A 27,324-nucleotide genomic window follows, 5' to 3' on the forward strand; every position below is an offset into this window, starting at 1 on the left:
AGTACTCTGAACTGGTAGTGACTGGCTCCCACACGGAAGCGAAGGAATCTTCTTGATGGTCTGTCCACTTTTATGTGGTAGTACGCATCTTGAAGATCTATCGATCACATCCAATCATCTTTTTCAAAAAGCGGAAGGATAGACTGTATTGGGACCATCCGGAAAGTTTGTACTTTTACAAACTTGTTCAATACACTGAGATTCAAAATTGGTTTCCAGTCCCTGGTTTTCTTTGGCAACAAAAATAGTAGAGTAGAATCCGGATCCTATCTGGTCTGGAGGGATTATTTGGAAGACTCTTTTTCTTAGCAGTTTTGAAATCTCTAATGCTGCTTCTTCCCTTTGACTGGGTGGAGCGTCCAGTAAGTTTGTTAGGGGAGGGGACAAAGGTCGAAGGGGACAACCTCTGGTTATTATCCTTTGTACCCAAGAATCAGTGGTGATGGTTAGCCAGGCAGAAGGGTACAAAGAGAAACGACCCCCAACCACTTCCAGAGGAAAGCAGTTGGGCCTCTCTTCAGGAGCGCTGGTAGGATTGGCCAGAGAAAGAGTCTCTGGTACCCTGGTTGCACGGACCCTCTCTGCCCCAAAAAGGGAGTCTTCCCTGCAAGTTTCCCCCTCTGCCTCTAGAGGAGAACTCGGCCTGTGTGTCACAGAAAGGATCCCGAGAATTTTTGTGCCATGTCTTCCCACTCTTCTGGTTTCTGGAGAAAATCCATTGAGGGGAAGAATAACGGACACCATGGCAGAAAGGGTCTTACCATCCTGTTCACATCTGGCCAGTGTGCTTTTAACCTTGGGTCCAAACAATGAAGAGGCTTTGATGGGAATGTTGAGAAAGGAAGCCTTCAAGGGTTCCGTGAAATTACACAAGCACATCCAGGCGTGTTGTCTCAGAACAATGCCCGAACTTGCCGCTCTAGCTGCTTCTTCTGATGCGCGAGATATCAGGCGCATGGAGGAGTTGGATATCGATTCAATGGTGGCTAGCTGAGAGGCCATTTTGTCAAGGACCTCATAAGACACAGCTCCAGCCAAAGTTTCAGAGAGTTCAGAAATTAAATCCCTTTGAAGCCTGGTAAAAGTGTGCCATATAGTTCAGGGACCTAATTGCAAAGGTCGCTGATGCAAAAGTACGCTTTCCTATTCTGTCCAGAGCCCAGGACTCTTTGTTGGGCAGATGGACAGTCTGGCTTTCTTCTTCCACCAGGTCCTTTTTAGTTGCGGCTGCCAACACCAAAGCATCTACAGGAATACCTTTGGCCAATGGGGATCAGTAGCAGGAGGGGACAAAATTTTATCTGGCCTTCAGGGAATGGCCTCAACGGTGTCAGGAGCCTTCCATGCACACTGCATGACGAACCAGACCAGTTCGTCTGCAGGTGGAGTAATCCAGGAGGTAGTGGGCCAGGCGCAAAAGGCCTGAAGGAAAACAGACTCTTCAGAGATAGGGTTCCAGGGCTTAGAATTTCAAGAATATCACCAAAGGATACCTCAGATGGTGAGCGAGGGGACCCTTCCCCATCATCAAAGTCTGTGTCTTCAGTAAGGGACTCCTCTTTGGAGTCCATGTACTTCCTCTTGCATGAGCTCTTTTGATGAACTTCCTCAGAGGGAGAATCTGGGGAAGACAGCGCAAAAGGGGTCTCTTTTGGGAGTATATCCTAAGATCCTTGCACCCGGTGTCCGCTAGGAGCGGCTTGTGTACATTGCGGTCCAGAGGAGCGCAGGGAGAGTAATAGCACAGGATTGCCAACAGATGCCAGAGCCTTCTCCATTAGCTGGAAGGCCAGTCCACCTGAAGATGAGTGAGTGCCCAGGGCAGGGGTCACCCCCTCTAAGTGGCTCGGCCTGACGACTCGAGTCCCTGGATGGCTGTGAAACACCAAATTACATATGCCACAGCTAACATCCTGGGTCGTAGCAAAACTCTCCTGCCACAAAGGCAACTGCGGCTCCTTAGTGAGGTCCATAAAGGGAACCATAGAGGGGGAAGACTGTGCTATATCAAGGGGCTTCAAAGGCAAAGAAGGAGAAGAATAAGTAGGGGGTCTTTGGTAAAGGGGGATCAGCCCCCGAGGAAGGATAGGTCCTGGGGGTGGGATACCTCTGGCCAAAAGCACTTGATCCACAAGATGCAACACGTCGTGTTCAGAGAGGCTTCTAGTGGATTTCACGGACACAGCTGTGGGGGAGTCAGGTCTATCCAAAGATGGAGCAAGCTTGGTGCCCACCTCAGAGGTCTGCACTGAAAACAATGGGGCTGTAAAGGACTGAACTACAGGTATCTGTGCCGAAGTCATGGTCTGCACCGACGATAAGATTGGTACCGAAGTGGTTATCGGCGCTAAGGCTGGAACTGAAAAAAATCGGTGCAGATAACTGAAAAGTCAGTGCTGAGAGGGGTAGTCGGTGCCAGGTAAGTTGTTGGAGCCGAAAAGGCAATGGGCGTCGAAAAATCCATAGACATCGTAACAGTCTGCATTGACTGGATAGTCGGTGCCAGTAAAGAAGTCTGAACCGAGGAGCCCCTCGTACCAATACGGTAAAAGGCACGCTAGTCGGTGCTGAAGTCACATATGGCACCAATGGCTTCGGTGCCAAAGGTCTAGGTATCGAAAGCGCTGGAGCCGAAGAAGTCAAATCCAAACTGGAAAGCTTAGCTTTCTTGGGTCTCTGTTCCCGGGGGTCCTCAGCAGGGGACGAAGGAAGAGACTTGGCCTTTATATATTCTTCACTCTCTTTCTTATGGGATCTTGGAGGGGTTGAAGCCTCCCACCCAGAAATAGCCTCTGAAAAAGGAGATTTAGGTAGCCCCTTCCCCTTCAATATTAATTTATTTTTTCTATCAATCAACTTCCTGTTAGAGAAATTCTTACAAATCCCGCAGGGCGGGTAAACTGTTAAATGAGGCACACCCAAGCAATAGAGATGCAGGGAATGTGCATCTGAAGTAGGTAATTTATGACCACAATCTAAACATCTTTTAAATCCTGGACTATCTTTTTTTATCTGCCATGTTAGAAAGAAAGAAGGAAACTCAGAAAAAATACAAGCAATGGTACAAGAATAACCCGAAGGTAAGAAGGAAAGGGGGTTTACCAATGCCGGTAAAAAAGAAATTACCTCGCGGTAAAGGAGAGGAAAGGAATTGAAAAGATTCAAGAAAGGATGGTCGCTAAATGCGATAAGGTAAGAGAAAACTATCTAATAACTTTTCTGTGAGAAAAGGCTGTTTAAGAATTTAGTATGATGAAAAATATTATACTTAGCTCAAGAGAATTAGCTTGACACGACCGAATGGTGACGTGGCAAATTAAATCTGAGGTAACAGGGAGAGGGGAATTCTGGGTAAGAGTTTTAACTCGAGAGTTTGTAGCTGACGGGAGCTTGGAAGATGGCCGGCTCGGTTCCAAGGTTGAAACCGATACCCACACATAAGGAATGAATGAGGATTAACAATATCAGATAGTACAGTTGTGTACACTTACCAAAAATGTAGATGTTTTTATTCACTGTTGCAGTCATCACACTCGGGTTATCTGCTTGCAATAGCCCTCAGTCGGCCTGATTAACAAAGTCTTGGGGTCCTGTGTCAGTTGCTGTCTCTTCTTCCGTGACGTCAAGTCGTCGGGGGTATAAAACATGCAGCCGAAGCCATTACATCAGTTTTTCTTGCCACAGATATCACGTGCCCCCCCTAATGGGAAGCAATTAAATATGTAAATATACAAGGATATACCTCCAACAAAAAAGCAAATACACCAAAAAGCTTTTAAGTATAGAAAAGGAAAGTAAAGGTATAGCCAAAAGAAGTTAGGGGGCTGGAGGGAGGGTAACCAGGACTGCAACAGTGAATACACTCGAACATCTACATTTACGGTAAGTGTACACAACTGTACTATGTTCTTCATGTTTCACTGTTGCAGCCATCACATTTGGGTAGATTCCCGAAGGTAAGGTTGGGAGGAGGAATTTTAGATAGCATTAGGACCATAGAAGGCCTTGCAAGACTGCAGTGGCAAAGCCAGCTCTGGATTTAAAGAAAATTGACAAATGATAATGCACAGAACTCCAGGTTGCAGCTTCTAGGATGTCCCTGGTAGGGACGCCTCTGAGAAAGGCTGTAGAGGTAGATGCAGCCCTGGTTGAATGGGGTCTGATCCCCTGTGGGATAGGTTTTCCATGGTGTTTACAGCAGAAATGAAATGGTTTGCTTTGAAATAGTCTTCTCTGCCCCTGCAGCAAATGCCACCAGCAGTTGTTCACATTTACTTTGAGGTTTAGTCTTGCCCAAGTAGAATCTAAGCTGTCTGTGCACAGCTAAGGAGTGCAGTATCCATTCCCCTTTGTTCTGCGGATTAGGAAAGAAGGTTGGCAAATGAATGGACTGATTAAGACCCACACTGGATACCACCTTGGGCATGAAGGACAGATTGGTTCTGAGGGACACCCTGTTCGCATGAAAGATGATGAAAGGCTCCACTGCCATAAGGGCCTATGATTCAGATACCCTTCTTGCTGAAGTGATAGCTAAAAGGAAAGCTGTTTTCCACAAAAGAAATTTTAAATCTGCTGTAGCAGTTGGCTCGAAAGGAGGAAGAGTGAGTTTCTCCAAGACAAAGTTAAGGTCCCAGGCTGGGGTTGGAGCTCTCCTGGGTGGTCTTAAATTTTTGGCCCCTCTGAGGAACTGCTTGAGCAGTGGATGAGAAAAGAGAGGAGGTTCTGTGCTATAATGAGCTGAAATGACTGAGGCATGAATTTTGATGGAGGAAAAAGACAGGCCCTTGTGAAGCATCTCAGTTAAGTATTGTAAAATCTGGGGTAAATTGAGCGCTGCTGTGCTCATCCCTTGAGATTGGTTCCAGGCACAGAATCTTTTCCATTTTTCAGCATAAGATTTTCTAATACTAGGCCTCCTTGCCTCTAAAATGGTATATGGTTTACTGAGGGATGGTAAAGGAGAGATTAGGTAATTAGCCAGGCTGCTAGGTTCAGTGTTTGAAGCTGAGGGTGCAGAATCTGGTGTTCCTGCTGAGACAACAGGGAAGGAGTCTGAGGCAGGTGACATGGGGCCAATGGTAACACACTGTGCAAGAGGGGGTACCAGTGTTGGTGTGGCTAGTCTGGTGCAATCAAAATCATCCTTGGTTTGTCCTGTTTGATCTTTAGTAGTACTTTGGAGATCAGAGGCAGAGGAGGGAAAGCATAAACAAAAGTTTTTCCAGCTGAAGGACAGGGCATCCACTTTCCAAGCTTGTTTGTGGGGAGTCCTTGTGCAAAATTTGTCCAGTTGATAGTTCTGGGGGGAGGCAAACAGGTCTAACTCTGGGCTCCCCCATTTGCTGGTCAATATGTTGAAAATTCTTGGTTTGTTTCCACTCGTGTGGGTCCATGAGGTTTCTGCTTAGTCCGTCTGCCAGTGTATTTAATTTCCCTGGCAGGAATTGAGCTTGTAGATGCACTTGGTAGCTCAAGGCTGTGTTCTACAATGCCATGGCTAGTCTGCAGAGGGGTTAAGAATGTGTACCCCCTGCTTGTTTATGTACCACATAACAGTGGTGTTCTCCGTCTTTACCATTAGTTGTCCTGGAAGAATGTGGTTCTTGAAGGCCTTCTGAGCATTCTGTACAGCTAACATTTCTTTTTGGCTGATATGCAGGTGCATTTGAGTTGGTTTCCATTTGCCCTGAATGCACTTCCCAGTCAGGTGAGCCCCACCATGCATAGTCTGATGCGTCTGTTGTTAGGGTTTGAGCGGCAATGGGTAGTGTGAAAGATCGTCCTTTGTTATGTTGGCAGGCCTCTGCCCACCAAAGGAACTCTAGGCGTAGACAAGGTATGATAAGAATCATTGCTTCTAGATCCTGAGAGTGTTGACACCATAGGCTTTTTAGATACCATTGTAGTTTCCTCATATGCAGTCTTGCATATGGAATTAGAAGAATGCAGGAGTAATCCCAAGGCTTGCAGTATTTGCCTTGCAGATAGCAGGGTTTTTGTCGTCACTTGTTTGAAGTACGTTGTCAAATGAATTTGTTTCTCTGGCGTGAGGAAAGCCATCTGGGAAGTAGTATTCAAGCTTGCTCCCAGGAATATAATTTGTTGATAGGGTACCAGATGTGATTTATTTTCGTTTATGGTGTACCCCAGACAAGTTAGCGCCCTTTGTACAAAGGCCAGATGATTCAAAAGCAAGTCCTGGCTTTCTGCCTGAATTAGACAATCGTCCAGGTATGGGTATATTTGAATATTTCTTTGCCTGCAAAATGCAATAACTGGAACTAGGCACTTTGTGAATACCTTGGGCGCAGTAGATAAGCCAAAGGGCAGTGCAGAGAACTGATAGCGTGTGTAGCCTGCTTTGAAGCGTAGGTATCTTCTGCAAGATTTCCTGATTGGGATGTGCAGGTATGCTTCTTTTAAATCTAGTGTTGCCAACCAGGTGAAGAGTCAGCATCTTGAATTTTGAAATCACCAAAAAGGTGTTTAGAGTAGACAGGTCCAAGATAGGGCGCCATGAATTGTATTTTCTGGGTACCAGGAAAAGTCTTGAGTAGAAACCTTGTCCCTTTTCCTCTTCTGGCACCAATTGAATAGCCCCTATGCTTAAGAGAGAGTATTTGCTTTTGGGCCTCTGCCCACTGATTTGGGGGAATATCTGGCCACCTGCTTGGTGTTGGCAATGTGTGGAAGTGAAATCTGTATCCTTGGGACACTATATTTAACACCCATTTGTCCTGGGTAATGAGTTCCCAGTTCTTTGCATGAAGAGCAATCTTTCCCCCCAAAGGGGCAGTCCATTGATAAGTGCGTGGAAGTTTTAAAAGGAAGTCATTGAGACAGTTTTCCATAGGGGGGAGTTTTATTACTCCCAGATTTGGAAGTGGAGGCCCCACCACTGCTTAGTCCTGTGTGTACCCTGGGACTGCAGCCTGGGAGCTCTGCTGGATCTAGGTTTGGACTGAGAAGGTCAGGAAGAGGCAGGAAAGGATGAATTCTTGGAAGGCCAATGCCTACTAAATCTTGGCGGTTGTACTTGTAAAAATTCTTTAACAGTTTGCATAGATTTAGCTTTTTCTTCCATCTTTTTAAGAACTTCTTCTGCCTTGTTGCCAAACAGGCAGTTCTGGTTTAAGGGAGCGTACAATAATTTTGCTTTAACATGATCAGGTAGGGACTGCTCCTTAAGCCAAGCATGCCTTCTAAGTACAGACCCAGTTACAACAGCCCTGCAAGATGCCTCTAGAGAATCAAAACCACATTGCAAAGTGTTTTCCAACTTGCTCAGCTGAATGCAGTAAATCCTGTAAATCCTTATTTTCAGCACAATCAGGAATCAACATCATTTTCTGTTTAAGCAATCCAATAATATGCTGCTGATACTTTAACATATGAAACTGGCAGTTTAAGGCCCTAATGGCCAGAGTTGCAGAAGTGTATACCTTCTTACCCCATCTATCCAGTGCCCTGGAGTCTCTATCAGAGGGGGTAGGATTTTTGGCAGCAGTAGCTTTAATGCCTTTGGGCCCCTGTGAAATTGTCTCAGGATCCACAGTCGGATTTTTAAAAAGAAACTTGTGAGAATCAGGGACCCTGTAATATCTATCAGGTTTTCTCGGAGCAGGAGGTAAAGAGTCAGGGGCCAAGCTAGATTCTGCAAATGCATCATCAGCTATGTCTAGTACAGGAGGTATGGCTAAAGGAGTAAGAAATCCCGAAGCCTCTTTTTAGAATCAGAGAAATCCTGACTCTCCCAACAAAAATGCTCCCTGAGAGAATGCAAAGTTTCACCAAAAGAGAAATCCTCTTGGGGGGGGGGGGAGGAGCAGAGGGAATAGAGTCCTCAGCATCAGAATCCTCATAGGTAGATAAGGGTAAATCCTGGTCATCAGAGGAAACAGAAAATTCAGAATCCTGGTCAGAAGTATCATAAACAAACTCAGTCCTAGGTCTCTCAGGGGGGGAAGGCTGGCTTCCCGATTAAAGTAATAAGGTCTTCAGCCATTCTTATCATTTATTTTTTAGGCATAGAGGCCTGACCATGCAGTCTGGGTGTCAGTTTTCTAGGCATGGTTCAAGATTTAGGCCTTGAAGAAGAAGATGGCGTCGGTTTAATCTGCAAGTCAGTAGGCCTGAATACACCCTCAGAAGCCGGTGCCTGCACAGCGGCTCCGGACCCATCCAAAGTAGAGACAACTGCAGTTTCCATAACTGAAGCATCACGCGGCATACCGGACTCCGAATGGGTCTCAGTAGAGGCCTGCAAATCAGAAGTAGCGGGTATCAGGGGCTGTGAAAGTGCCTCACTGAGCACCGTCGGCAGCTTTGGACCTAGGCGGCCTGTCTCTTGTTTTTATCTTTGCTTTTTTTGGAAAGTCGGTAGTCGGATGGCTGACCGAAGACATATCAGGATAATTGAATTGAGCAGAAAGATATTTAGAATCGTAACTATACCGATGATGGACAGTTCGTGGTTTAAATAAGGCAGAAAACCGACAGCGAGGTACTTCGTGGTCAAGGCCTAGGTAAGGAATACAGTAAGAATGAAAATCTTTATGAGGTATTTGCTTTCCACAAGTTCATAGGTTCACAGGTTCATAGGTAGGTACTAGGCTATCTGCCCTAGGGCATTTATAAGCCTAGCCAGAATGTGTTGGCTTTCGCCTCCCATTTAGATTTGATCAGATTCCTGAGCCTCTGTCCAGCAGGGCCATAGAAATGATCCCCGGAGTAAATTTACGATTTCCCATCCACTCGTTAAGATTTCTCTTGAAGAGGGTCAGTGAGGGGCTCTGCCTAACATGGACTGGGATTTTATTTCAGAGCGAGGGAAGCCTCTGGGATAGGAATCTATCCCTCCAGCTTGTCCTATTTATTGTGCTGAGGTTTAAATCCCTGGAATGTGTAGCCCTAAGGGATTTGGTTTTCTTGAGGTGGAGCATGTCCATTAATTCCGGGTTAAGCATGGCCTTGTACATCAGGCAGAGATCACCTCTGAGTAGGTGGTAAGCAACTGAGTAGAGCTGGAGTTTCTTTAGTCGAGCTGCATAGGGCATCTTTTTGAGGCCCACAATCCTCTTGGTGAGGTACTTCTGGGGTCTTTCCAGTTGTTGCAGGTGTCGGGTAAGGTACATCCCAAATGGGGCATTGTACTCTATTATGGGCCTGATGAGGGATGAGTAGAGGGGCACAATGACCTCTCGATCTAGATGTGAACCCTTTTATGATTAGGTGGGCTATGTAGAAGGTTTTTCTAACCACTTTAGAAATGTGATAATCAAAGGAGAGGTTGCTGTCTACTTGGGTCCCCAGATCCCTAATTACATCTTCCGTACTTAGTGGATTACCACTTATGTGGTAGTTCGTGGGCACTTTGTTTTTCCCCAAAGGGGATGACTATACACTTTTTGGCATTTAGCTTGAGGCCATGGTTCTGACAACAGGTATTCATCTCCGTAAGACCCTTCTGGAGGATGTCTGTGTCAGCCGGAGAGTTGATTATGGCTCCCAGTTTGCAATCATCTGCGAACTTGGTCAGCCATAGTTCTCCCATGCTTGCCTGTACCTCAGAAAAGTATATACCGAACAAGAGGGGTCCCAGGACTGAGCCCTGTGGGATGCCACTTGTAACCAGTTTGGAGTCTGACATGGCACCCGCAACTCTGACCATGTGAGCTCTATTCATGAGCCAGTTTGCAACCCATCTCGTGACACAGGGGTTAATGTTCAAGCTGGTGAGCTTATCTATAATGCCAGAGTGGGGTATTGTGTCGAAGGCCTTTGCAAGGTCTAGGTAGGCTGTGTGGACTACCTTTCCCTCGTCTATGGCCTTGGTAACTGTTTCAAAGAAGTCTACTAGGTTTAAGAGGCAAGATCTGCCTTTAACAAAGCAGTATTGGGTAGGGTCCAGTATCTGGAGGTTCCCAATGTCTTTGTTTAGGAGTTCCACAGCCTTGCAGACCAGGCTAGTCAGGCTTATAGGGTGATAGTTCCGGGGATCGGTTGTGGCGCCACCTTTGTGTAACGGGATAATTGTTGCTGTACACCATTCTTTGGGTACATATCCTGTAGTAAGGCTGAGTTTGAATAGTGAATTTATGTAAGGGTTTAGCTCTTTTTGGAGCTCGTGTAAGATGCAGCCTGAGATACCATCTGGTCCCACTGATGCTGTGTTTTTGGCTTTGGAGAGGACTGTTTTCATTTGTGTGTCTGTGATGTCTGGGGGTCTACATTCTTCTGGGATGGACATGGGGCCCTTTTGGGGGTGGGGGGGGGTAAAGTTTGCACTGAACCAGTCAGCCAGGATGTTGGCAATGTCAGTGGATTTTTTGCCATTTTGCACCAGCACAGAGCAGATCTGAGAGTTGCCACCTAGATTCTTGACATAGCTAAAGAAGGCTTTGTGATTATCTTTGGAGTCTTTGACTATTTTTCTTTCGAAGCTGGCCTTGGATGATTTTATGAGGGATCGTAGTTTCTTGCTAATACTGATCAGGGATGCCTTCCCTTTTTGGGATTTTGCTCTATCATGTAGTAGTTTCCTCCTTCTGTTGTATAGCTTATTTATGGCCAGGGTCCACCAGACTGGTCTCCTCTTTTTGGAGGAGTGGGGACTTGGTTTTAACTTGGGATGGCTCGATCCATGCATTCCTGTAGGTGCCAGTCAAATGCATTTGTAAAGGATACTGCGGTTTGGGCAGCATTTTCCATTAGTCCGGGGGCTTTGAAACATTCCACCTCTGTCTTGAGACGTGTGAAGTTTGCTTTTGAGAAATTTTTCACAATGGTTTCCTTGGCTGGGGGGGTGGGGTCGGGATGTGGATGTCCAGTGTGATTAGTTTATGGTCTGATCTTACCAAAGAGGGGTTTACCTCTGGTGAGGAACATTGAGCCCCCATGTTGGTGATGACCAGGTCCAATATGTTGTCACCTCTTGTGGGAGTGGTGACCAGTTGTTCCAGGGTGTTTGAGTTTATAAATTCCAGGAAATGTTGGGCAAGGGAGTTGGGACTTAAGTAGTTTTCCCAGTCAATGTTTGGGTAGTTGAAATCACCCAATATCATGGTGTTTGGTGAGAGCTTTATATTCTCTAATGTTCTCAGGAATGCCGAGTGGGGGTCCTGAGACAAGGTGGGCGATCTGTAGCAATCTGCAAACTGAAAAGCAGTTTTGCCTACTGTTAGTTGCACATGGATGGTCTCGGAGGCTTCGTGTAGTGCCACTAACCTGGAGATGTGGGTATCCTTGATGGATACACCCCCACCTTTTGTATTTTGGTCCAGGTTCTGAGGCTGAAAGGTATGGTAAGAGTTATAGCCTGGTAGTGCTGGGATGCTCTCTGGAGCCTTGAATCAGGTTTCTGTAACTGCACAGATATTGATTTTTTCCATACTGAGGAGTGCCTCGAGTGTGTGTGCATTTTGAGGTTTAGACTTCTGGCATAGAGTAGCATTACCCTCAGTTTTTTTGTTTCTTGTGTTGTCTATGGAGGTGGGTTTGTCTTTTGAGGCTCACACTTGGGTTATCCTGCCATCAGGCGGTCCCGCAGTCGGCCTGAGTTCCAAAGTCTTGGTCCGGCGTCGGTTGCTGTCGCTTCTTCCCTGACATCAGTGTGCCAGGGGTATACAAGAGGCATCCGATGCCATTTTCTTCAGTTTTTCTTGCCCCAGATGTCAGGTGCCCCCAATAGGTAGGCAATATTTATATTGCTATATAAAAATGTACATATAAAAATAAAATACCTTCAGGCACAAGCAAATACACCACAGAGGTTGTATAGGATAGAATGGTATAGATAAGTCCAGCTAGTTCAGAAGGGATGGAGGGAGGGTAACCTGGACTGCAGCAGGGTGAACACTCGAACATCTACATTTATGGTAGGTACAAAACTGTACTATGTTCATCGTGTTACCCTGCTGCAGTCATCACACTTGGGTTGAATCCCAAAGCTAAGGATGGGTGGTGGAGTTAAACAGGGTTAGAAGAAGCTAGTAGGCCCTGCAAAACTGCAGTGGCAAAACCAGCTCTAGTCTTTGAATATAGAGGTAAGTGATAGTGTTTGGTGAAGGTGTGCACTGAACTCCAAGTTGCAGCTTCCAGAATATCCTTGGTTGGCACCCCCCTGAGAAAGGCTGCTGATGTAGCTGTAGCCCTGGTGGAGTGGGACCTAATGTTAGCAGGTACCAGTTTCCCATTATGCATGTAGAAGAAACGTATGCAATGTCCTATCCATTTTGAAATGGTCTGTTTTGAGATAGCTTTTCCTTGTGATCCTGCAGCATAGGCTACAAAGAGCTGGTCAGATTTTCTGAAAGCCTTAGTTTTATCCAAGTAGTAACGTAATTGCCTGTGAATGTCCAAAGAATGCAGGAGTCTTTCTCCTTTGTTCTGGGGATTTGGGAAAAAGGTGGACAAAAACAGAAGTTATGTCCTTACCATAACGTTCCATGTGGAGTGTTCATCTCGCCTTTGTTCTTACACATGGGTTCGGAGCCGATCCTCGGCTCCGTGTCGGCCACTTGCAAGCTCTGCATCGAGAAGAAGCTCGAGATCACCTAATACCCACAATCCCCCTCTGCCTATACCTCAGATCTAGTTTGCAAGCAAACCAGTAGCCAGAGAGAGCACACTCATACCAAAATTTACACAATCAAGAAACCATCTATATACATATATATATATATATATATATATATATATACACATGTGCATCATATAATACAACTACTGCAAAAGCAGAAGGAGAGAACTCCAGACCAGGCACCAAATTGAACGTTCTTCCTGAGGGTGGGAATGTAAGAACAAAGGCGAGATGAACACTCCACATGGAACGTTATGGTAAGGACATAACTTCTATATGTGAGAGTGTTCAATCTCGCCGTTTGTTCTTACACATGGGTAGCGTCCCTAGCTCCATGTTCCTGAGGAACTCACGGGAGAATGTTCTTGAGCACAGTGGAACCAAAGGTTGCCCTATCCCTAGAAACCTGGCCCACTTTGTAATGAGAGATGAATGTATGCTGTTTAGCCCAAGTAGCAGCTGCACAAATCGTGTCTAATGGTAGGCGAGCTGCGTGAGCCAAGGATGTAGACACTGATCTTGTAGAATGTCCTTTAGGTTTGACAGATAAGGTTTGATTTGAAGAATCATAAACGTATATGATACAATCAGTTAGCCATTTGGAAAGAGTTCGTTTAGTAACCGCTATACCTTTCCTGCTGTCAGCAAAGGCTACAAATAGTTGATCAGATTTCCTGTGATCCTTTGTTCTATCCAAATAAAACCTGAGTGGTCTATGGACATCCAATTTGTGCAACATATACTCTAACTTATTAGTGTGATTTTTGAAAAATGTGGGTAATTCAATGGACTGATTAATGTTATTGGTAGAGCAAACTTTGGGTAGAAAGGATGGATTAGTGCGAAGAGATACTCTGTCAGAATGGAAAATCAAATAAGGGTGTTTAATAGAAAGAGCCTGAAGCTCAGACACTCGTCTAGCGGATGTAATGGCTACCAAGAAGAGAGTCTTCCACGATAAAAACTTCAATGGGCAAATTGAGGCTGGCTCAAAAGGGGGCAACATCAATTTAGAAAGTAAGAGGTTCAGATTCCAAGGTGATGTAGGAGTTCTAACTGGTGGTCTAATATGAAAAGATCCTTTTAGAAAGGCCTTACAAAGTCTGTGAGCCATAATAGGTGCCCCACATTCTTCTACATGAAAGTTGGAAATGGCAGCCAATTGTACTCTTAAAGTGGCAGGAGAAGCTCCTTCATGGAACAATTCTGTTAAAAACTCCAAGATCTTGTTTAACGGAGCTATAACAGGGTCCAAATGATGTGAATTTGCCCAGAAGACGAAACGCTTCCATTTACTGGTGTAGGTCTTTGTAGTGGAAGCTTTATGAGAAGCCACTAATATATTCTGAACTGCCGGTGTAAGAGAATCAGACCTGGCTAGAAGGAAGCGAGCAGCCAAGCTGCTAGATGGAGTGATTCGAGATGGGTGAGGAACTCCTGACGAGTGAGTCAGTAGATCTGGCTCTGGGTCCAGAATCCAAGGTCCCCGAATGCGGTGTTGCAATAGAAAGGGGAACCAAATTTGACGAGGCCAGAATAGGGCAATGAGGATTATCGTCCTCTGAAGGTTGTTGGCTTTCTGCAGAAACTTTGCAATCAGGGGAAAAGGAGGAAAAGCGTACAGGAGACCCGGGGGCCAATCGTGCACCAGCACGTCCCTGGGGACTTCCCCTGGAGGGGGTAATAGGGCAAAGTAGCTCCTGCATTTGGCGTTCATTGGAGACGCAAAAAGATCGCAGGAAGGCTGGCCCCACTTGCGAAAAATTGTCTTCGCAATTGACTGTTTGAGGGACCACTCGTGAGGCAACAGGATTGCTCTGCTCAGCCTGTCGGCTATGACGTTGGATGACCCCGGGATGTGCGTTGCGATCAGAAAGCGACCCGTGGACTCCGCCCATTGCCAAATTCTCATGGCCTCTCTGCATAGCTGATAAGACCTGGTTCCCCCTTGCTTGTTTATGTACCAGACTACAGACATGTCTGTCTGAACTGCAATAGTCCCTAGAGGAAGAAGGGGAGCAAAGTGTTGCAATGCTAAAAACACTGCCCTCAACTCCAGAACATTGATGTGCAGATTGTACTCCAAATTGGTCCATTCGCCTTGGACTGTCTGTCCCTGAAAGATGCCCCCCCCACCCTATCAGGGAAGCGTCCGTGGTTATCATCGCTATCGGCGTGGGTAGCACAAATGGTCTTCCGCTGGAAAGGTTGCAAGTCTGAAGCCACCAGGTTAGGTGTGATTTGCATGTGTTTGTAATCAGAATTTCGTGTGTCAGAGGTAGTTGTTGGAACGACCATTGTGCAAACAGTAGCCATTGTAGAACTCTCATGTGCAGTCTTCCCAATGGTATCGCAATGAGAGAAGCTGCCATGAGACCCAAGACCTTCAGAACCAGCTTTGCTGGGGATTTTTTGGATGACAGAAGGAGAGAAATGTGGCTTTGTAGTGAGACTATCCTTTCTGGAGGGAGCCTTAGGATTAAATGATGCATATCTAATTCCGCTCCTGTGAATAAGATATGCTGTGATGGCTGCAATAAAGATTTTTCGAAATTTACGGAAATTCCAAGGAGAACACAAAGTTGTAGAGTGTAATCCCTGGCCTGTATCAGTTGACGCCGAGTGGTGGCAGAAAGGAGCCAGTCGTCCAGATACGGAAACACCTGGAATCCTAGGCGTCTCAGATGAGACGCTACCACTGCCATGCATTTGGTGAAAACCCTGGGGGCTGAGGTCAGACCAAAGGGCAGGGCTCGAAACTGATAGTGACTGGCTCCCAGCCGGAAGCGCAAATGATCCCTGGACGCCCTGGCCATTTTGATGTGGTAGTATGCGTCCTTCAGATCTATTGAGCACATCCAGTCGTCCTTCTGTAAGAATGGAAGGATCGATTGAAGCGTGACCATTCAGAACTTTTCTTTCTTGACAAAGGTGTTGAGGTTGCTTAGGTCCAGAATCGGCCTCCAGTCCCGTCTTCTTTGGAACTAAAAAGAACCTTGAGTAAGTTCCGAATCCTATTTGGTCCACTGGGACTGGTTGGATGACTCTTTTTTTCTAGCAGCTTTGAAATTTCTATAGCTACTGGGTCTCGCAGATGGGGCGGTACATCTGGGAGTTTTCTCTTTGGAATGGGGGTGGATAGGAATGGTATTCTGTAACCTCTGGTAACAACGCTTTTTACCCAGTTGTCTGTAGTAATGTTTTGCCAGGCCTGAGGGTATAAAGCTAGCGACCCGACTGCCTCCAGAGCAGGACAGTCGGGCCTCCTCTCAGGAGTGCTGGAAAGGTTTTCCAGGGGTGTATCCCTGTCACCTTGGTTTTGCGGACCCCTCTGCCGCCAGGGCGACGTCTTCCACCTCTGCCCCTCCTCTGCCTCTAGAGGGGCATCACCCTGTGTGCCTGGGAAAGATCCTTGGGGTTTGCGAAACCACATTTTTCCACCACGTTGCCCTTTGGGGTACGGTCTGGATGGGGTGGAAAAACGGACTCCGACAGCAGACAGAGTCTTTCCCTCCTGTTCACACCGGTAAGGGTCTCTTTTACTTTGGGGCCAAAGAGAGTGGCACCATCAAATGGGGCGTTAGTAAAGGAAGACTTGAAGGCTTCCGCAAATGAACATAAGCGCATCCAGGATTGCCTGCGAAGAGCAATCGCTGAAGCTGCTGCCCTACTCGATCCTTCGGGTGCGTATGATATCAGCCTCATGGATGAGTTAACAATGGATGTAAGGGTATTGAGATGTGCTGTAACTTTCTCTGAGACAGCAGCATCTGTAGTACCCTGGAGGGTATCTCCCAGCTCTTTGATTAGATCCCTCTGTAAACGTGTAAAATGGGTCAAATAGTTCAGGGATCGCATAGAAAAAGCCGCTGAACTAAAAATGCGCTTCCCGTATCTGTCCATAGTCCTGGAATCTTTGTCAGGTGGATGGACAGATGAGGAAGATTCCGACATCTCCTTTTTCGTGGCCGCTGCCATCACCATGGCGTCCACTGGAACTCCCTTTGTGAGGTAAGCCTTGTCTTGGGGTGCAGTGATGTACTTATTAGGCTTCCTAGGGACTGGTTCCACCGTGTCAGGTGTCTCCCACGCCCTTCGAGCAATCAGCTCCATTAACTCATCGAAGGGCGGAGTGACCCAGGAGGAGGAAGGGCGAGCACCGAATGCCTTCAGCAAGACTGACTCATCCTCAGAAGGGGGAAGGGACTGCCAATCACCTCTCTGCTTTAGGATCTCCAAGATGTCAGAAAAGGAGACATCTTCTGAAGGTGACTTTGGGGACCCTTCTGACTCATCCAAGTCAGTATCGGATGTCAAAGATTCTTGTGGAGAATCTAAGTGTCTCCTCTTACACAATCTTTTCCTAGGGACTTCTTTGGGGGGGGCATCCGAAGAAGCCTCCGAGGAAGAGGGATCTAGTTTCCACTCGTGGGGATCCATGATGTTTCTGCTTAGGTCGTCTGCCAATGTGTTTTTCTTTCCTGGCAGGAATTGTGCTTGTAGTTGAACTTGGTAAGACCTGTGTTCCACAAGGTCACTGCTTGCCTGCATAGAGGATAGGAATGTGTGCCCCCTTGCTTGTACCACATTACTCTGGTATTGTCCGTCTTTATTGTTAGTTGTCCTGGGTGTAACTGGTCCTTGAAAGCTGTTAGGGCATTCTGTACTGCTAGCATTTCTTTTTGATTGATATGCAGATGCCTTTGATCTGTAGTCCATTTGCCCTGAATGCACTGTCCTGCCATGTGTGCTACCCAGGCATAGTCCGATGCATCTGTTGTCATAGTTTGCCTGGCTGTGGGTAAGGTGAAAGGCTGACCCTTGTTGAGGTGACATGCCTATGCCCACCATAGAAACTCCTGTTGAAGGCAGGGAATGAGTGGTATCATTGTTTCCAAGCTGTGGCTGTGCTGAGTCCATACGCTTTTCAGGTACCATTGTAATTTCCTCATATGCAGTTTTGCAAATGGTATTAGTAGTATGCAAGATGCCATGAATCCCAAGGCCTGCAGAATTTTTCTTGCAGGGAGTTGGGTCTTTGTTGCCATTATTTTGAAGTATTGAGTCAGCTGTTGTTGCTTGTCTGGTGTGAGATATAAGCCATCTGGGCCGTTGTATTCAAGCTGGCACCCAGGAATATTATGTTTTGTGAGGGCACTAGTTTTGATTTCTTTTCGTTTACTGTGTACCCTAGGCAACTTAGAAGGTGCTTGACAAATGCCAGATGCTTTAAAAGAATGTCCTTGCTTTCTGCTTGAATAAGGCAGTCGTCCAGGTATGGGTATATTTGAATTCCTCTTTGTCTGCAATGGCATTTTGTGAAGAGTCTGGGTGCAGTAGATAAGCCAAAGGGCAGTGCAGAGAATTGATAATGGGTTGAACCTGCAATGAAGCAGAGGCATCTTCTGCAATTTTGTCTGATAGAGAGACATGCAGGCATGCCTTCTTGAGGTCCAACGTTACTAGCCAAGCATTCTTGCCCAGCATGGGAAGAAGCTGCTGTAGTGTTAGCATCTTGAATTTTGGTACTTGCAGATAGGTATTCAGAATTGAAAGATCCAGAATGGGTCTCCATGCTTTGTCCTTTCTTGGTACTAGAAAGAGTCTTGAGTAAAATCCTTGTCCTTGCTCCTGTGTAGGTACCTGTTGAATGGCTCTCATGTCCATGAGAGCTGTAATTTGTTTTTGTGCCTCTGCGCCCATTGATTTGGTGGCAGGTTTGGCATTCCTTTTATACTTGGCAAGGTATAAAAGTGGAATCTGTATCCTTGTGAGACAATGGTTAGGACCCATTTGTCTTTTGTGATGATGTGCCAGTTGTCTGCAAAAAGTGCTAATTTTCCTCCCAAGGGAGCTGCCAAGAGAGATTTGCTTTGTAGTTTGAGGGTTGAGTCATTGTGTTTGTCTTCTGCTAGCTTGGGGCCTGTCTTCTCCTCCTTTCTGGGTAGCAGTACCCCATTGGCGAGGTTTGTAAGGGCCTTGTGAGTGACCTCTGCCCCTTGGGCGTCTGTATTTGCCCCTCTGTGATCTGTCAGAAGCTGGAAAGGACCAGTTTTTTGTTGGCTAATTTCTGCTGAAACGAGGGGGTTGTACCTGTAAAAAATCCTTGACCGTCTGCATAGACTTTGCCTTATCCTCCATTTTCTTTAAAACCTCTTCTGCTTTGACACCAAATAATACATCCCAAGTGTGATGACTGCAGCAGGGTAACACGATGAACATCATGGTGTTTGGTGAGAGCTTTATATTCTCCAATGTTCTCAGGAATGCCGAGTGGGGGTCCTGAGACAAGGTGGGCGATCTGTAGCAAGCTACAAACTGAAAAGCAGTTTTGCCTGCTGTTAATTGCACATGGATGGTCTCCGAGGCTTCGTGCAGTGCCACTAACCTGGAGGTGTGGGTATCCTTGATGGATACATCCCCACCTTTTGTATTTCGGTCCGGGTTTTGGGGCTGAAAGGTATGGTAAGAGTTATAGCCTGGTACAAGGTGGGCGATCTGTAGCAAGCTACAAACTGAAAAGCAGTTTTGCCTACTGTTAGTTGCACATGGATGGTCTCCGAGGCTTCGTGCAGTGCCACTAACCTGGAGGTGTGGGTATCCTTGATGAATACACCCCCACCTTTTGTATTTCAGTCCGGGTTTTGGGGCCGAAAGGTATGGTAAGAGTTATAGCCTGGTAGTGCTGGGGTGCTCTCTGGAGCCTTGAACCAGGTTTCTGTAACTAAACAGATATTGATTTTCTCCATACTGAGGAGTGCCTCGAGTGTGTGTGCATTTTGAGGTTTAGACTTCTGGCATGGAGTAGCATTACCCTCAGTTTCTTGTTTCTTGTGTTGTCTATGGAGGTGGGTTTGTCTTTTGAGCCTTGCCTAAAAAAGGCACTATAGGGGTGGCAAGAGCCTTAGCCAGTATTCGAAAGCCCAGGGGTGACAGGTGCAAGCAGTCTCTAGCGAAGCAACGTGGCTTGTCGAGCATGTCATCCCAGGTGACAGACACTGGATCCCCTTTGAATGACACGAATAGTTTAGCCAATTGTTAAAATTGATCATTTTGTCTTTATACTGTGGCATCATTCTTGGTGACGGTAAGATGCTACTCAGGGTCAGGGTCATACCGGCCTGGGCTACACGATCAGAGAGCTCCTCTATGTCTCTTTTCATGTAGTCCTGGGAGGTACATCTCAGGTCATTCACACTAACATGGACAATGACAGAGTCATATTTGTACTTGCTTTGGAGTGACCTGAGTGCTTGTGTTATGTGGCGGATCCTGGCACCCGACAGGCAGCTTACAGTGACCTTCTCCTTGTTCAGCCTGGTGAGTGGGACGTCAGTGTGCCTGACAATAGAGTCTCCTATTACTAGTGTATTTGGTGTGTTATTTAGCCTTAAGGGCTGCAATTGTGTGGCACACAGACTTTGTGAAGTATGTGATACATTTGTTAACCAGGTTGGTGTGTGTTCATGATATGCATATAATTATTCTTACCCAAGGCTAAATCTGTGTGTTGTTGTTGTGTCTTTCTGCTTTTCCCGGTTAGGGGTCGCCACAGCGGAGCTCTGGTCCGCTAATGACTGGCAGCAGATTTCTACGTGCCGAGTTGCCGGCCCTGACGCACAACCTTCAATGAAGATACGCCCATTCACACGTCTCCACACAGAAGACGCTCTAGCTGAGAATCGAACAGGACAACGTCTTACTGTGAGGCGACAACGCTACCGCAGCACCACCACCGCAGTCTAAATCTGTGTGTAAAGATGTTAATAGTCAATACTTTTAGCCAAAAGTTAGTAAGAAATTCAAGACGATACTTAAATCACCTGGACAAAAAAAGATCGAATCTTGCAGTTTTTTTGTTGGCCAAATGAGGTTTACAGCATCAGTAGTGTACACAGGATTCCAAGGTTTTGCAATACTGGTGATTTTGAAGCTGAAAGCTGCACTCCATGTTGGAAGAGAAAAGCAACAAATGTTATTCTAGTAGGAAACTGGCAATTACCAATACAAAATATTAACGCAAGAAAAGAAACTTAAAGAATGTTTGCCCCATTCCCATGGATGTTGAAAAAAGGTCAACAGCAAAATGACCCTCTCAAGACAGACTGACGAGCTAGTAGCGGTCACAAATGAGTCAAGGCCTTTGGGTTGTCAGAACCAGATGAGATGTGCTTAATGAGAGCAACCTGACATCTAACATAGAATGTGCAACTGTACAAACTATGCATGGTGCAAGTAAAATTAATTGAAAACTGTAGTGTCAAACAAAGCCCTGCAGTTCTATCACATTGTAAGGGGGACTTTTGCCAAAGGAACACACTTAAGGTGGATGCAAATAATGTTAATTGTTACAAAAAAAGGCAGCTGTCACCTCACAACTGGCAGTAAAATTACATCAAAAAGTGTCCACAGCATGGTATTTTATGCTTGGATGACATGCAATAATACACACTTTCTCCTTCTGTAGAAGTGACATTTGGCTGTAGTAATACAATGACTGTCATGTTGTACAGTGCAATACATGACGCAACTTAAATTAACACACCCATGTTGAGTTCTACTAATTACCTGTAAATTATACACAAAACAAATCAACCTTCAGAAGCACCATCATTAAAAGAGCGAGAAGAGTAGAACACATGCATACAATTTATGAGCGATCATCATCAGTGGTCAAACCAACCAGAAATTTTGTAGTGTTATCAGTGGTCAGGTGCACATATATCATAGAAAATCACTGGTCCTGTGCAGTAGCAAGCTGGAGCTCAAGTGGCTGACAGCAACTTACCATCCTCAAGGTGAGAGAGGCTATAAGTCCATGGCACTGGTGGATATCTAGAGGAAGACAGATGCATCTTCTACCTGTTGCGCTAATGTTGGCTATTGCTGTGCCATGCAGTAACTCCCCTGCTCAGTCTGGGAACAAAAGGCATGTGTGTTGTGTATGTGAGCATGCATGCCTCTTTACCTGAGCAGGCATCCACTGCAAGCGTGCATACAGTCCCATGAGTAGGCCACAGAGGAACCAGGGCCAGTCTAGATGACCTGCTCACTACCATAGAATTCTCACTGGGGGGGGGGTGGTTGCTAGGATTTCTGGGCAGGAATTAACAGGTCATGAGCCTAGCTCAGGAACACCTGGCTTCTACCTCCACAGAATGAATGATAAAACTTGGTGGTGGTCTTGAATCCAACGAGCAGGTAACCTCAGAGATATGAATTGGGGGGGGGGTTAAAATGAATGAATACAACATGGTAATTTGTATGTTAGTTAACTCTTTTTCCACAGATTTGGTGTGAAAGAGGAAACTTTCACTTACCATGCTTGCTGAGCAATGAAAGATTACAGTAAAACCTATCTGCTTTCCTTTGTAACAAGCTAAGATGGAAAATAATTACACATCAATTATACAGAACAAATACATGACGAGAATCAGCTTATTTTCTTTTTGCTTTTGCACAAAACAGCAGAGTCTGTTAAGTCAAAAATACAAAGAGCACTTTACTTTTTACATCTGGTTAAGAAAGGAATGTACAAAATACTGTACAGAAGTAATGGTTCATCCAGTTATCCATTTAACCTCATAACTTATAGAGCTCTTTTCCAAACTCCATTTTCTGCTCAACCTGTACCACACCATAACAATATATAGGGTAACTGGTATACATCATTCCAGAGGATATGTGCCTGAATGAGGATATGTGCATATCTGTTCAATTATTTGGAGCCTGTAGACAACAAAGCAATGAATCCAGATGAAGCGCTGATGGATAAAATGTAATTTCTGAATGAAAATGATTAAGGAAGAAATACCACATAAACAGCAATCAGCAGCACAAGATTTTACTGATTATAATGATACAAATATAATAAGTCAATTCTGTAATGGAAAAATGATGCAAACATAATACTAATGTTCTATAATTCTGTCATGGTAATAGCCTTTATGATGGAACTTCAAGCACTTTTTATACTGCTTTGAAAAGTTCCTGCTACAGCGAGATACAACAATGTTGTGCTTTCTAATACTGCTATCCCTAAAATCTTAAACCTTGTAACATTCAAATCCCAGTGACTCATGCATGATGCAAAAAGTCCAGATGTGCATATCATCAGTCTTTGGCCTTGCTTAAACAAGGCTTGGCAATGGCAAGAAATCTAAGAAATCACACTAGTTGACAGTGTTACAGAACACTGAACCTAATGTTTACTTTTGGGAGGCAGTTCCAAACCTCGAAAATTTGACAGCCAAGCATCCCACAGAAGGAGTGGAACGAAGTAAATATTAAGTCCACTGCAGGTGCTCCGGTTTCCTCCCACATCCCAAAGACATGCTGTAGGTGGATTGGATACACTATATTGGCTCTAGGCGTGAGTGTGCATGTGCCTTCTGTGGAAGGTTGGGCGCCGGGCTGGCAACTCGACACCATAAAACTCCACTGCCAATCATAAGCAGACAGTTGATCCACTGTGGCGACCCCTAACCGGGAAAAGCCGAAAGAAGAAGATGGCCCTTTCAAAAGTCAACCAACAGGCTACTTTACTGCTACCTCACAATACAGAACATTCTGCAGTGCATGGAATGGATGCATGTTGACACTTGTTAGCCTTTGAATCAAGCTCAGTGAAATTCAGCACAACCTTCAGGGAGTAGTTTGCACAAAACAGAAAGTAACTTTTTAAAATATTTTTAAACAAAGTTTTCAGCCACTAGCTAGAATATCACATGAATATGTAGGTATTAAAACAAACTTGTAGCTCTGCAAATTCAAACACAGTTACGCACTGCAAAACAGATGTACAAATGCACTGCTTTTTCCTCACACAATATTAGGTTTTGATGCTCTGGGTGTGAGGTGCAAGCCAGCTACACTCCCATATGGTGGATGCAGTTGCACCCGCCCCCACCCCCAAACAAAAACATGTTTCAGTTGTATCATTTTCAATACTGTCATACTGCTACTATCACTAAACTGAGTGCAGTGCAGAGTCAGAACACAACTCCTGAGAGAGAAGGAGAGACTGATATTTAACATTAACCAAGTGGGCAAAGCACTTTTAAATACCATCATATCTCATACTGTTCCCAACTCATATTACGTATGCATAAGAGTGCATTCAGCATTAAAACACAAAACTCTAGAAAAGTTGGGATTGAACGCAAGCAGGTAGGCAAGGTATTGGTAAAGAATGCCATCACAACACATGGTTACCATCTCATATTAGCATTCACACATCTCATATAGCACATAAAAAAAACAATGACTTCCTCTTATCTGCCAGAAACCACTTCCTTCTAATACCAGATAAAAATGTCATTCTGACTTTGCCCATACATGGCATCTAAAACTGTTTTTTTTCCCTTTTCTCAGGACAAAACATCTACCATACATAGGAGTTTTATTACAGTGGCTGAAAATTAAACTCTACTGCAAGGCTACGAACTGGTAAAACAGTGAGTTGCACACTTTGGTAAACACCTGTCTGGTATACTGACAAAAGCATTGCATTCTCTGCTGAAAAGTGGGCACTGTTTGAAGACAATGTGCGTCTCAACACTGCTTCCTGTTCTGTTTCAGTGCCAGTGTAGCAGGATGACTGTATGATGTTTTACCCTTGACCACTGAGTGCAGCCCATATCTTCTTCTGATCTAGCATGGTAAAGACCTCGTCCGGGGTATATCTTTGGTAACTCTCCTACATAATGGTTCGGTTGTAGAAACAATGCTTCATTCATTTTCTCAGCTGCATCAGTCTGCCACAGATGTGACAGAAAGGGCTAGCTTGGCTGCAGAATATTCTTCAGGGTAAGAAATGTTGGGGTGGATCCTGACTTTTCACAGTGCTGTTGAGCCTGCTCCCATAATATGCAATACAGAAAACCAAGCAAAAGACCATCCTTAGCAAATATTTCATTTGTACTGCAGTGTTCTTTCAGCATTACTGTGATTATTCTGGATGACAACAGGGAAGAAACTACCATATTTTTATCTACCTGGCTTGCTAGCTCTTATAAATTTAGCACTGGCAAATTGAGGGCAATTATCCACCATCTCTTCTGTAACATCGGAGACAGCAAAGACTGCTTTTAAACCTTGGGACAGTCTTCTCACTAGTAACTGATAAACAAATATCTCTACAAACCTACACAGCTGTTGGAAATAAACAGGTAGTTTTGTTTGTCAAGCTCACAAAAGGCTAGAGCAATTCTCCTTCAGGGAACTGTTATAGGACTTAGAAGTTTCCTTCTTCCACAGTTCTCTCATTTCTTAATAAAGGCTGTATGGTATAGGATTCCACAGACCCTCAAGGATATATGAATTCAAAATCTCTGTAGTATCACAGTTTTGGTTCCTCTTTATAACCAAATCATTTTATGCTCAGACAGTTAATTTACTGCTGTGGAAAATACTCTTCTAATGTAACTCATGCTTTACTTAAATATTCAGGCCATCCACTTGCTGGAATTGCTTTGATACAGACCATCCTACATGGTATTTCATGGATGCCTTCCATGACTGCTTTTATATAAAACAGTTATATCTGCAAGAGTCTCCCTCTATCAGTGCTTCTCAACGGGTTTCATGACAACAGATTTCAGACTACAAAGAATGTGTTTCCTGCATACCATTTCACTGGTTTAAACCTAATAAAAATCACATCATTTAAACCTAGTAAGTTGCATCAAATGTCACAGGCAGTGTGCAAGAGCAAAGTCCATGCAGCTAACTCAGTTAAGCCAGCCAGCATTTCTGATAATGAGGTGTGAAACAGATCTGTGCTAGCAATTTCAACAGTAACTTCTTGGACATTAGTGAAAAATTAGTATCAAAGAAAATAAAATGAGCAAAGTAAACAGCATTTTACACATTCAAATTAATGTGGCTCTTAGTACTGAATGCTATAAACTGAGAAAGATGTACAAGTTATACCATGCTGATCATAGTATGGGTCTGTGAAATGCTCAGCAGTAAAAGAGGTGCACTAGAACAGCAGCTACCTGCACATGCAGTGTTACAGGTACACTGCTAGAAACAACATGACCAGTGCTATTCATGTGAAGATGCTATCAAGGTTTATGGGCAATAGCCAATCTAAAGCTGTCCAATTGACAAGAATTTCTCAGACATCAGATGCCAAATGCTCTCTTTCACTCTGGGTGTAGCTAGCTTCTGCTATACAATTCTTCTAAAGCTTCACTCCTCATCATGAGCGAAGTACACCTCAAACCCCATAACTGCTACCATCTGCTAAAAGTGAAGTCATTCGGTTAAGGTCACAGTAAGTAATGACAATACCATACTCAGCTGTTTCTTATTTAGCAAATCAGTCATCACAACTCATTCTAGAAAGTTTTACTTCTGCAAGCAGTTTACAATCCCGAGAGCTACCATCAACTCCCGAATATGCTCCAGTTGTTTGAGATGACTGCCATTTGTCTTGCTGTGGCGTACCTAACGGACCTAAAAGTGTCCCCAAAAACAGAAGCTGCTTTAACACACTTCATATCGCAGACTAAATAATTCATGAAATACTTGCATGCTCTTCTACAGTGCTTTCAAACCTCAAACACTGCATCTTCCACTAGTCCTTGTAATGTCCACATCACCTTCCTCTAAAATACCTATGCAGCACATATTACTCCATATGGCTGTCTTTTAATGCAACGTGCTGTGAGCAAAAAATAACTGCTTTCAGGATGTGGCAGTTGTCCTCAAAATTCCACCCACAGCCCCCAAAGAAGAAATTAAAGTACCTCCACTCAGTTCAACCAAAAAACCCTCTGCAAAAGGTAAAGTTAATGAAACAGTTCTGAGGAAAAATGTCTTTTCAAATAAACCATGCTTCATATTTCTCCATTTTTCTGTAGCACTTGCATTATAGGTGTGAAATGCGATGACTTCTCCCTTTTTAATAATGCCACCATCTTCCATTCTGCATAGCTGATATTTTCGGCACCAGAGCAAGGAGTCCCAGCATGTTTTACATACTGCATTTGGTTGTCTGCCTGCCTCCAAGTGGCTTCACACACACACACACACACACACACACACTCTCTATTGCTTAGCCAGTTTATAATCTAATGTATAGGTTTATGTCTACATTGCAAAGATAATACAACTGATCATGCAATATGCTATTAATCGCCTTAATGATATCATTAAAAATGGTTTCTCTTTTTCTATGAATATAGAGACCCACTCATGACTCTATGGATTTATAAAAGGAGGATCCTCTGTGACCTGTCCAATAGTGTATGATCCCTCGAGGGCCCATAAGTACCATCCAACTCTAACTAAACATCCTCATATGATACTAGTGAGACTTACTGGTCCATAATTAGATTTTAGTTTTTGTTACCTCTCTCATACACTGGCGTAATGTATATCATTTCCAGTTCTTAGCTACTACTCCCAAACTGCAGTATGTTAAAGATCATACATATGAATTTACCTAAATAAATTGTCTGGTCCCATTGACTAAACTTTACCTAATGCTTTAGGGACTTGGAACTTTGAGATGTTAGAACATGCTACTGATACAATGGGTAATGAGTGAATATAACAGGATGTAGACAGCTCAGTAAAATATTCAAGACAGAGTTATTTGCTATTACAAAGATTTCATTAATATTCATGTTATTAGTATAAACAGGTCATACCATTATCTATGTATTGGAGTTAAGATCTTTGCAAACCTTTTCTTATTATTTTTTAAAATTTATCAGGGAACTCTCACA

The 27,324-nt window shown here is 44.5% G+C and overlaps 1 protein-coding gene across 1 annotated transcript in view; it reads right to left on the reverse strand.

Annotated features, from left to right (window-relative positions):
• Nucleotides 1–22,060: 22,060 nt before the first annotated feature.
• Nucleotides 22,061–27,324, reverse strand: part of SSR3 (signal sequence receptor subunit 3) — a 104,339-nt gene continuing 99,075 nt past the window's right edge. The window contains exon 5 of the mRNA XM_044070491.1: nt 22,061–22,368. Coding sequence (XP_043926426.1) covers nt 22,302–22,368 — 67 coding nt within the window. The 3' untranslated portion in view covers nt 22,061–22,301. The remainder of the gene's footprint in view (nt 22,369–27,324) is intronic.

Source organism: Protopterus annectens, chromosome 4.part1 (genome assembly GCF_019279795.1).
Source record: "Protopterus annectens isolate FY-2018-M chromosome 4.part1, PAN1.0, whole genome shotgun sequence".
Classification (NCBI taxonomy): Eukaryota; Metazoa; Chordata; order Ceratodontiformes; family Protopteridae; genus Protopterus; species Protopterus annectens.